At 63.6% G+C, this 11869-nt stretch overlaps 1 protein-coding gene across 5 annotated transcripts in view; it reads left to right on the forward strand.

Annotated features, from left to right (window-relative positions):
• PRIMA1 (proline rich membrane anchor 1) overlaps positions 1-11869 on the forward strand; it is a 31766-nt gene that overhangs the window by 17532 nt on the left and 2365 nt on the right. For 4 of the 5 annotated variants that reach the window (XM_084873791.1, XM_084873793.1, XM_084873792.1 and 1 more), the window contains exon 4: positions 7067-7196. In XM_084873791.1, the coding sequence (XP_084729917.1) occupies positions 7067-7196 (130 nt within the window). Of the gene's footprint in view, positions 1-7066; positions 7197-10062; positions 10208-11869 lie in introns of all 5 variants that reach the window. The other variant, XR_014794110.1, reaches the window with a different exon arrangement.

Below are 11869 nucleotides of genomic sequence, written 5' to 3' on the forward strand. Positions count from 1 at the left end.
CACATGCCAGGATTGCTGGCTCAATCCCCAGTGTTAGGGCGTGCAGGAGGCAGCTGATCAGTGATTCTCATCATTGATGTTTCTATCTCTCTCTTCCTCTCCCTTCCTCTCTGAAAATAATTTTTTTAAAAAGTGAGTGTGTATGCCAAGGGTGGGCATTGGAAATACCTCAGCTCAGCAGAGACCTGAGCAGTTGGGTCCCCCCTGCTCCCCTCCCTCCTCCTCTCTCCCCCTCCCTTTCTGTCCCCGATGCCCCAGCAGTGGCGGCCGAAGCCTCGCAGCTCAGCTCCGATCCCGTCACTCTCCGAGCAGCTCTGTGCCGTCGCCTCTTTGGCCTTAGGGGCCCTCAGAGTCCTCACCTATAAAACGGCACAATAATTCCTGCCTGGTCCGTCCCAGGGAGAGGGGATATGAGAATGACATTTACAACCTACAGGGGGAAGTATGATGAAAGCAGCATGGTGGGCATAAGAGTGGCTCTTCCTTTGCCGCCTGGGGGCTGAGTCTCCCTTTCGGGGAAGGAAAGCGGAGCGTGTCCCCTCCCCTTCGCCTGGACCAGCCCCAGGGGCCTCGCTGTGTGACACCGACGGTCTGTATCCGTGCCGTCCAGCGTGGCAGCCGCCGGCTGCATGTGGCTACCTCGCCCTTAACGCAGGGCTGGTGCAGCTGAGGAGCGGGACTTCTCATGTACCTTGGTGTTAACCATTCTACGTGCACGTGGTCCCGTGTGGGGTTAGCCGAGTGCCGTCGTGGGCCGTTGTGTGGGGCTGGTTGCTTTTTTTTTCCTCCGGACGACGGCTTTGCTCCAGAGCCACCGGCATTCCAGGCTCCTTTCTCTTTTGTCTGGAACGGACCGAGGGGCGGCGGTTTGCTCAGCTGCGTCTCCGTCCCTCTGCGGTCTCAGCCCGGCCTTCACTCACGCTCAGCTCCAGCCCACGGGCCCTTCCCCCGGGACGCGGGCTCTGGCCGGGGAAGCAGCGAAGGGCGGTCCGGGAGGAGCCCGTGGGGCAGCGGGGATGAGGTTTCATCTCCTCGGAAGGCAGGCCAGCATCTCCCAGCGCCTCGTGACCGCGTGTCTAAGGCTGCTGGCTGGAGCCTGTCCTCAGAGATGGAGAGGATAGAGGACATGTTTCCAGGGGGGCGTAACCTCAGGCCTGAGCCGGAGCCGGAGCCGGAGCCGGAGCCGGAGCCGGAGCCGCTCTGGAGGGGGTGCTGGAGGTCAGTGTGCTCCATCCCATCATCACCCGCCAGCAGCAGGGGGCTCGGCGGGCTCCCCTGGCAGCGGGCGTCACTGGTAAGACGCCGGGCTGTGGGGTGTAAATTCTCTCTGCTTTGGGTTTCGGCACCCCAGGAGCCTGGGACAGCCTTCCAAAGAAGGGCCCCCAGGGAAGTCGGGGATAGCGTACGTCCCCCGCACCCAGCACACTGGGAGGCAGCTTCCACCCTGTCACCTGAGCGCACACCCCTCCCCCCCCCACCGCTGCAGCAGCTGATGTCCGAACACCAAGCGAAAACCCCCAGAAGCACCCAGAGGGGACGGTGGGAAAGGGGAGGGGACGGTGGGAGGGAGGAGGGGCCGGTGGCTCCCTTGGGTGCTTGGAACCGCAGAGAAGGAATGGCACCGAGCTCCTGGCACCGAGCAGGAGCCAGCCAACAGATCAGGAGCCGGAGTCTCAGAACCTGGCCCCACAGTGGCAGCTGTCCCTGCCCTGGGCATCAGCCCTAAATCTGCCCAAATCCCATTGCTCTACTCCAGGGCACAGACCTGCCTTTGGAAGACAGTTATTGTGGCAACCCCACCTTTATTATTATTATTATTATTTTATTTATTTATTTTTTTAATGCTTTGAGTTTTGAGCAAGAGGGAGAGGGTGAAGGAGAGGAAGGGAGAAACATCGATGAGAGAAACATCGATCGGCTGCCTCACACACGCCCCCCACCAGGGTTCAAGCTCACAGCCTGGGTGACCTCTGGGTACATGGGACAAAGCTCGGCCACCTGAGCCACACTGGCCAGGACAAAGCCATCCTTTCTGGGCTGCCTGCAGCCGGGCCCAGGAGGACAGCGGACACATTCCCGGGGGAGATGCTCCCCACCGGCCTTCCAGGGATGTCCTCAGCCCGCGGACTGATGAGGAGCTGCATTTCAGGGCGCTGTCTGGGGTCACTTAGGGGCGGGGTGTGTGCGTGGCTACAGTAGGGCCCGCACGTGGGTCTGCTGCCCTCTGTGCCTTTACTGTCTCATCGCATTGTCACTGTCAAACACTCCGGGGGAAGCTGTGTCTTCCCGGGCCTCCTGCCTAGAGACCTCCCAGCAGGGCATTGGCGTGACCCTGGGAGCTCAGGGCTGTTCCGAAAGTAAGATGGGAAGAGTGGAGCGTTCCCTTGCGAAGTGAAAACCTGGGATAGAATTCAGGCTACTTGCTTGATCTCACCTAAGAGCCTCAGGTAAAGACACCTCGTCAGGTAGAGGTAGACAGGCTTTTCCTGTGAAAGGAAACTCGGTAGGTTTTGCAGGCCACACCGTCTCCATCTCATCTACTCAGCTCGGGCTCTGTAGTCAGAAAGCATCCATGATGATAGGCAAACACAATGCCTGTCTTTGTTCCAATAAAACTTTATTTACAACAAGAGGACCGGCTTTGGCCTGTGGGCACTGGTCTGGGCGACCCTAACCCTCCTCAGAACAGTGACAGCTGTTCAGGCAGAGTCTGTTCCACCCGACGGGCACTCCACTGTGAGGTGCCCTCTGGAAGGGGAGAGGGCGACCCCGTGTCAGCCAGGTGGCCTGCTGTGCCGGGCACAGGACATCGGGGGCATTTTACTGCCCCAAGGTCCTGAGCCTCTCTCAGCCAAAGACGAGCTCACCGTTCTCAGTCAGCTCCCGTGGGCTCCCCGTGCGGGGCGTTAGGACGAGTGGTTACTGCCCCCGTGTTGTACCTCAGCACGGGCACAGATTAGGGTCCCGAGGGGCAGGAATCACAGCGTGCGCCCTCTAGTGGCCACCGAGTCCGTGTCCGCCCCCACGGGCTGCAGGCGTCACCAGGGCAGGGTGTTCTGTCCACTGTCATTTCCCCGGAACCTGCCCGGCACACGGCACATGGAGGGCTCTTCACAGCGTGTGCTGAGTGAGCGGAGGGATTAGCGCTGGAAGGACGAGGAGTTGGGGCAACGAGGGGGCTCTGAGGTCACGCACCACTTTCCCGGAGTGGCACCCGTCGTTTCTTCTTTTTAATATATTTTATTGATTTTTTTTTTTTTACAGAGAGGAAGGGAGAGAGATAGAGAGTTAGAAACATCGATGAGAAACATCAGTCACCTGCCTCCTGCACACCCCCTCCTGGGGATGTGCCCGCAACCAAGGGTCATGCCCTTGACCAGAATCGAACCTGGGACCTTCCAGTCTGCAGGCCAACGCTCTGTCCACTGAGCCACACTGGTTAGGGTCCCCATCGCTTGTTGACAGCACTGCCTGTGCTGTCCCAAGGCTGGTGAGCTCAGCCTGTGGGCGGCAGTGAGCCCGGGTGGGAACAGGCGGCGGACCAGGGGAGGGTCCCCGGGGGAGGCCCCGAGCAGGGCGCCTGCAGCCCCAGGAGAGAGCAGGGCTGCGGGGAACGCGGCCTGGCCTCGAGGAGGCCCCGGGGCTGCTGGGCCGCGAACAGGGGGGCGTGTTCTGCCATCGCCACCAGACGCGGGACTCATCCCGCCAGGCAGGCCTGCCCGCCTCGCCTCTGCCCGGCCTCCACCTCCTCGCTCCCTGGCACCGGCACAGCGTGCTGCCCTGCCCCGGAGACTTCAGCCCGATTCATAAATTCCTTCCTCGTCGGGCACAGGAACGAGGAGACGCTATTAATAATGCAGGGGCTGTTTAATGCCCCGCTAGGAGCCGGCCTGAGAACAGTCCTTGGTGACACTGCCACCCTGCCACCGCGCTGGGCTCCGTGCCCAGGACGCCGGGAGATAAATAAATCAGAGCGTGAGTGTCCGGAGCCGGGCCCCGGCGGGAGTCACAGAGGCAGGAGCCGGAGCCACCTCGGCAGGGAGGCCTGGGCACCAGCTGGGGGAGCAGAGGAGCTCGGGGTGCCAGCTGCCTGTGCCCCCTTCCTTCCCCACTAGCCCAGCGGGCCTTTCCAGCTGAGCCCCAGTATCACCTCCTTCTCCCTCAGGGTGCTGGGTGCTCAGGGTGCTGGGTGCTCAGGGTGCTGGGTGCTCAGGGTGATGGGTGCTCAGGGTGACTGGGTGCTCAGGGTGACGGGTGCTCAGGGTGATGGGTGCTCAGGGTGCTGGGTGCTCAGGGTGACGGGTGCTCAGGGTGACTGGGTGCTCAGGGTGACGGGTGCTCAGGGTGATGGTACACAGGGTGACAGGGTGGGTGCTCAGGGTGATGGGTGCTCAGCGAGGGCTGAGGTGTCTGCAGAGCTCTCTGGCCGGCCTGTCCATCCTGCACTTGCCCATGCAGGAGGCTCTGACGCTTTCCCGCTCACCGCGGGGGGACTGAGATGAGATGGTTTCAGAGGGTCAGAATCTGGGCTTTAACTGCAGGTCCTGATTCAGAGTCGGTGTGGGTAGCGCCGTGCTGAGCTGGGAGGCACCCCAGGGAGGAGGGGGTGACCGTGATAACTGAGGGGACCGGGTGTGGGTAACGCCATGCTGAGCTGGGAGGCACCCCAGGGAGGAGGGGGTGACCGTGATAACTGGGGGAACCTGCCCAGGCCTGGGAGAGGGGGCGGGGCGGCGAGAAAGGGCAGGTGGAGGGGGGCAGAGAGCGCAGCCACGGGCCTTGGCCTCTGGGAGCCAGAGCGGGGCATGTCGGCCCTCCGGCTGGGGCCTGAGCCTGAGAGGAGGGGCGGGGAGGACCTCGCTCACTGACGGGCTTCCTGACGGGTGGCTGTGAGGGATGCTCACACCCGCCCGGGTAGGGGCTGAGGGAAGGCGGAGGGCAGGGGGTGTCTGGGGCCAGTGGTACTGCAGGGGGGCGGGGGGCAAGGGCCCTGGGCGACTCTCCCTGTGAAGCCAACAGGGTGCCCGCTGGCTGGCCTTGCAGTCCGGCCCTCTGGACCCCAGGACAGTCATGGGGCACACCCAGGGCTGCCTCTGGCAGAGCCCCTCGCCGGAGACGGCCCAGGCCCTCCCACTTCCACAGGCAACGCTTTCCACCGCCGTGGCCGGGGCTCAGCCCCCGCAGCCCGCAGCCCCTCAGCCCCCTCAGCCCTGCTGACAGGCTGGGGGGGGGGGGGCTCAGCCCCCGCAGCCCCTCAGCCCCGCTGACAGGCCGGGGGGGCTCCTGCGCACGTCCAGGGGGACTGTGGGCAAGAGGCAGGTGCCCCCAGCGCAGGCCACGCACACCCTGCCTCCCGGTACACCGCTCCCCCGCGCTCCCCCAAGCCCTGCCTGAAGGCCAGGGACCGCACCCCCCCCCCCCACCTTAGACTGCAGTGTCCAACCTGCTTCCCTCCTGCAGGGTGGAGAGGGGGTGCCCCCTGCTTTAGGAAAAGGCAGGCACCTCTCCCCACCCCCCACCCCCCACACCCACACCCCCGGAGCGCTGCCCCCTCTTTCTGCCCAGGCGGGCAGGGAATCCGTGCCTTCAGCCACCGCTACTGGGCAGCAGGGATTCCTCCCGCCGGGCACCCTGGCCTGGGGAGGCGTCAGGAAGACGTATGAAGGAGGGGGTGGGGGTCTCCGTGCTGCACCCAGACTCCCCTGGGCAGAGCAGGGGTGCAGCCCGCCCACACGCGGGCACCTCAGGGAGCCCCCACGGAGCCGGCCCCGGGAGGGAGAGGCCCTGGCACCGGCCTCCTCCAGGGTGCCCGGTGCCGTGAATGGACAGCAGGGCCTCAGTGGGCCCTTGTGCTGGGAGACAATGGGTGCTCTGTGGGGGTGGGGCGGGAGGGAGGAGGCTGTGGGCCCTGCCCCCAACACTGCCACCTCCTCCTTCTCGTGGACTCGTGGCTGGGGACCCCGAGGCAGTCACAGGGGGCGCCCAGCCCCTGGGGGAACCTCCGAGAACCCTTATCCTTGTGGTATCTGGAGGCAGTACGGGGGCAGGGCGGAGAGATGGGGGCCAGGGTTCCCCCCTCCTCCGAGCCCCGGAGTCCTCCTTTGTCCGCGGGGCCTGGGAAACCGCCTCTGCACCCAGGGCTCCAGCGGAGCACCCGGCCCCGCAGGGTCTCAGGCGGACCCGCTGGGAAGTGCTCTCCACACTCCAGCGCCCTGTCAGCGCCACGTGCCCTGGGGCCCGAGTGGGCGAGTGGCTGGGGCAGGGGGGGACAGGTTCACCTCGTGGGCTGAGTAGTGACCAGGGGGCCCTGCAGCCCCCGGGGTGAGATGCTTTGTCAGTGACAGACTCGGCACCCCGTGCACGCTGAGACCACGTGGACCAAATCCTAGCAGGGGGAGAGCTTGCCCCTCTCAAGAAACAAGCTTCAGGGCTGATGTGGATGCTCCAGCTAGTGTGGCTCAGTGGTTGAGCGTCAACCTGTGAACCAGGAAGTCATGGTTCGATTCCCAGACAGGGCACATGCCCAGGTTGCAGGCTCGATCCCCAGCGGGGGGCATGCAGGAGGCAGCTGATCAACGATTCTCTCTCACCATTGAAGCTTCTATCTCTCTCTCCCTCTCCCTTCCTCTCTGAAATCAATAAAAATGTATCTAAAGAAAAGAACGGATGTTGACGAGCCTCCCTTTCTCTCCTTCCTCCCAGGGTCCCCCGTGAGCCCTGCCTCCCGCCCCCACCCTCGGAGGAAGCGGATTTAATGCCTCCACTGAGAGCAGGAGATGTTCTGTTATTTTTCATGGGAAATTAGACCTGACCCTGCTGTCAGTTAGCTCATGCCCGGAGGATGGATGGCCCGGGGCGTGGTGTTAACCCCTGCTGGGATAAGGCCGCCTGGCTGGGGGCCAGCGGTGATGTCACCTGCTCCGGAGTGGGGGTGGGGTTGGGGGCAGGACAGGCCAGAGAGCCTCATCTGGGTGATGGATGGCAGCGAGGCCCCCCGGGGTGTCGCCGTGATGGCGGCCAGGCCCTGCTCACCCGGGGAGACTCAGGCTGCCCCCGTCTCTTTCAGCTCCCAGCTCCACCGCGTGCCCGGCCGAGGAGAGCTGGTGGTCCGGGCTGGTGACCGTCATCGCCGTGGGCTGTGCCTCCCTGCTGTTCCTCACTGTGCTGGTGGTCATTTGTTACAAAGCCTTCAAGCGGTGAGTGTCCACCTGCTTGGGCCTGAGGGCGCCCCAGCGGGAGTTTGCTGGGGGCTGGGCCCAGGGGACCCAGCCTCAGGAGGGGCAGGCCATGTCCGGGCATCTGCCTCCCAGCCAGGCCCCCCTTCTGTCCCCAACGCTTATGCTGCAAGGCACTTCCCCCCCCCCCCCCCAAATCAATAAATAGATAAAATAACAAGGTTGTAACCTCAGCCAAGCACTGGCTCCTCTTCACCAACAGTCTCTCGGGCCACCTCACTGCGTCTTTCCCCAGCCCGTCCATTTTACAGAGGAGGAGACTGAGGCCCAGAGGTGTGAAGGGAACTGCCCAGGGTGGTACAACCTAGCACCACGTGATTCCCAAGGCAGCCCTGCCCGCAGCTCCGTGTCAGTGTTACTGTTGAGTTCCACTCTGGTGTTGGGCTGAGAGCAGACCTCGCTCTCCCTGTCTGTCCTTCCTCCAGGGGGCCCGGAGAAGGGGTGTGGTCTGTGCCTTCTGAAGCCAGAAAACTGGTGGACAGAAAGGCCCGAGACCCTGTAATTCAGGGCCAGGCCAGGCCTCAGAAACCGAGGTGGAGGTGTTGGAGTCTCCCAGGGACGAGGTCAGCCCGATTCCGTGTCTGTGGGCGCCTACTGTATGCACAGGCCGTGTAGGTACAGAGGCAGAGAAGACAGGGCTGGGCCCACGGGCGGATGCAGGAATGCTTGTTAAGAGGCGGGTGGGATGGATGGTCCCTGCAGCCTGTTGTGGGCCCGAGGGAGTCGGTTAACTGATCAGGATGATAGCACAGCTGGGCTGAGAGCCCACCACCCTGGGATGAGGACTGCCGGCAGCAGACAGGGGAGCCGCTCCGGGCAGAGGCACCGTGTGAGCAGAAGCACCAGGCACCAGGAAGCCCCTGGGACACGGGATGGGAGGCGCTGGTCCCACCAGGCTGGGCACCTTGCCCAGGACTTGGTGGGCACTGGGAGCTATCGAAGGGTCTTGAGGAATTGTGTGCAAGATCCCCCCGGGGCACTGCCAGGGGTGGGGCCCTCGCTCCATCAGAGACCTGTTCCCAGGAGACAGACAGCAGCACCTTATTAAAAAGCCCAGCTCTTCCAGGCATCACAGTCACGGACTCGCTGTCTGCCCCCAACGTCTGAGGAGACGTGCTGCTTCCAGGGGAGAGGTGAGGCGGACACACTCACATTAACATCTGACTGGCAGTGCCAGGCAGCGGCAGCATGCAGGCTGTGCTTCAGCAGGGCCGGGTCTCCCAGGAAGGCCTGTGGGGGCACCACCCCTCCCCCCAGAACAGCTAGAGAGGCCTCCTGTCACTCTGTCGTACTCTGCGGGCTCTGAGCTCTTGGTTCCAGGGTCTGTTAGCGGCCTGGAAAGACAAGGAGCCCACCCAGAGGATCCCTTCCAGGGGCTTCCCCCAGATGAGGTGGGCGGGGCTTCCTCTAGATGAGGTGGGCGGGGCTTCCCCCAGATGAGGTGGGCGGGGCTTCCTCCAGACTGTGGGCGATGCTTCCTCCAGATGAGGTGGGCGGGGCTCGAAAATCCTTGGAGCCAAGGAAGCTGGTGAAGCGTCCAGACCAGCAGCAGTGGGTTAGCACAGCCAGGATCAGGGCCGGGAAGGTGCCAGGGGAACAACTGAGCGGGGATTGGAGCTGCCAGAGTTGCTGCCCCAAAACAGGAAAGGAGGGGGAGGAGATGCCCCGGCCTCCCTCCGGGCGCTCCGGTCTCCTGAGGGTGACCCCCACTGGCAAACCCAAGAGACGGGGGATCCCGGGAGACGCAGTCCTCAGCATCCCAGAGCTCCCAGCCCCCAGGCCTTGCCTCCGCTGGCCACCCATGGCACGGGGCCTCACCTCCCGCCATCGATCGCCATGAAGCCACCTGACAGCCATTTCCTCCTGATTTACAAGGCGTTGGCCGCAGGGCACTTGGCCGGTCCCGCAGACGTTAATGGCAGGCCGTCAGCACGCGGGCTGCGCCCCGGGAGTGAGCGCGCGGTGCGCTGCCTGCGCGTGGCTGGGCTCCGGCGCTCCTCGGCTCCTCGTGGGTGAGCCACTGCCGGTCGGGTCGAAGGGACACTTTGGAACGCCCACGTCTCTCTGATGATACCCGGTGCCATGGACCGCCCCGGGCTTCTCCGTGAGCCATTGCTGGTATTAATGGAGCACCTACTGTGTGCGGGGACTAGGTGTCAGCGTGTAGAGATAAATGAGACTAAGCCCCTGCCCACTCCCACCACCCCCCAGCGGAGAAAGCAGATCACACACACACACCAGCACGATAATAAAGGAGGCTCTAAAAACCCATGATTCTACGAAGAGAGGGGGAAACCTCAGAGGAATGGGGGAGAGCAAACAGGGCGTGGAAATGGGGTTGCTTGGCCCGCCCACTGTCAGGGGTGCTGTGCATCCCTCTTGAGGGGGCTTTCCGGTTGGAGAGAGCGGTGAGGGCTCGGATGCCCGCTCCACCTGCTAATCTAACAGGCAGCGGGGCCCTTCCGTGGGGGCGGGAGACAGGAGCAAGCCAGCCGGCCGCCCTCTCAGGCTCCTCAGAGCTGCTCTTTGCCTCCAGCTTCCCCAGCAGAGCAGCAGACGGAGGGTGGGGAGGTCAGCGGGGCCCAAGAGGGGCGCCCGGGTCCTGCCCCCCGTTTTGCCCCTCCCCTCTCCCCCATGCTGGTGGAGGCAGCGTCTGCAGAGGCCCAGATGCCAGCAGTTGGCGGCGGAGCCGTCACCTCAGCTCTCCATGCAGAGGACGCAGGGTGCTGCTGATTCCAGGCCGGGGCGCAGGAAAGGGGGGGGGGGGGGGCGCCCTTCGACGTCACGAGGCCGAGGAGAAGCTCACTGCCCTCTCTCTCGGTTTTAGGAGCCAGGCCGGGTAGGGGGCCTGCACCCGGCCGAGGTGCCCTCCTCTGGTTGTTGGGAGCGGTCCTGGCTGGCACCGGGCACCACGGAGCCAGGCTGGGGCTGGCAGGTCTCTAGCCTGTGGAGCCCCGCGGGGCGCACGTTAGGTAGGAAGCTGTGCAGGCAGGACCGCGGGAGCCGCCCTGAGAGCTAACACACTTACGGAGACCTACTGTGTGCCAGCGGCTCCTCCCGGAGCGTAACCACATTAATGTGTTCATCCTCCCAGCAGGCCTACGAAGCGGACACCACCCCGGTGCCCGTTTCATAGACCAGGAAACTGAGGCCTAAAGAGGTTCAGTGACTTGCCCATGGAAGGACACATGGGGGGGGGGGGGTCTGAGGCAGAGCCTCCTCCTGTTGCAGGAACAACTCCAGCGTCCACAGGGCTCCAGGGAGGCCCAGAAAGCCTCCGGGAGGGGACGGGGCAGAGCGGGGAGCAGAGTGGCTGCGGCTGAGGAGGGAGCAGGCCCAGCCCGCTTCTCCGAGGGCCCCGGGCAGCCGCTCTCTCCTTCGTATGCTCAGCTCCTGGATGCCCCTGGGGGTGGGGTGGGGAGCAGAGGGGGGCTGCACCAGCCAGAGGTGCCCTTTTTTCTGTTCAACTAGAGCACTGTTCGGCAAACTCATTAGTCCACAGAGCCAAATATCAACAGGACAACGATTGAAATTTCTTTGGAGAGCCAAATCTTTTAAACTCAAACTTCTTCTAACACCACTTCTTCAAAATAGACTCGCCCAGGCCATGGTGTTTTGTGGAAGAGCCACACACTCAAGGGGCCAAAGAGCCACATGTGGCTCTCGAGCCGCAGTTTGCCGACCACGGTGCTAGGGTAAAGCAAAACGAGACGGGCTTCCTGGAGGCCTCAGAAGAATTCTGGAACCTCCAGGAGGAGGGGAGGAGGCCTTCCCACGCGGATTGGACACAGCCCGGGGGCAGGGTGTGTGTGTGTGTGTGTGTGTGTGTGTGTGTGTGTGTGGAATACCTGCTGGGAATGCTGGTTGAACAGAAACAGAAACGCAGCTGGACCAGGATTTGGCGGGAGTGGGTGGTGGTCCAGGGCCACCATAAACCAGCCGCGGGACCTTGGGCAAGTCACAGCTCTCCCTAAGCCTCAGTTTCCCCATGAACTGAAACCTAACCCCAGGCCTTGCTTCTCCCGGGCTCCTTGTGGAAGGGACCAGGAGAGCTGAGAGCGCTCGGAAAAAAACGTGACCCTGTGGGGGGAGGTGTCGGCTAGCACCTCCTTTTTCGAGGAGACCATGATGGCCAGGCCCGGGGCCCAGCCTGTGTGCACTCAGGTTTCCTGTGCGTTTAGGGAGCTGGTTCTGCTGCAGAAAAGGAAGCTGGCAGACTTGACCTTGGGCAGCTCTCTGAACTGGCCTACTCACCCCGCCCCGCGATAGCCACCTCCCAGGCCCTCTCCCGGACAAGCCTGTGGGGCTTAGGCCTCACACTGGTCCCCAAGTGAGCGCCCCCCTCAGGCGAGGTGTGGGGAGGCTCGGGGACGGTGGAGAAGGTGGAGAAGATGGAGAAGGAGGAGAAGGTGAAGCTGGCATGCCCCGGCTCTCGGCGATGCCCGCAAACATTCGCTGCAGACAGCTCACAACGGAGGCCCGTTCAGGCATGGCCCGGCGTTACCGGGGACACAGGTGTCTGAGCCACAGCCCCACGGGCCTCCCATCCACCCAAGAGGCAGCCGCGTGGCACGGGATGGGGCTGCCCCACACAGAGGGCCTAGGTCAGGAGCTGTAGCCTTTCGGGCAGGGAC

The sequence above is a fragment of the Pipistrellus hanaki genome, assembly GCF_964339955.1.
Source record: "Pipistrellus hanaki genome assembly, chromosome: 1".
Classification (NCBI taxonomy): Eukaryota; Metazoa; Chordata; class Mammalia; order Chiroptera; family Vespertilionidae; genus Pipistrellus; species Pipistrellus hanaki.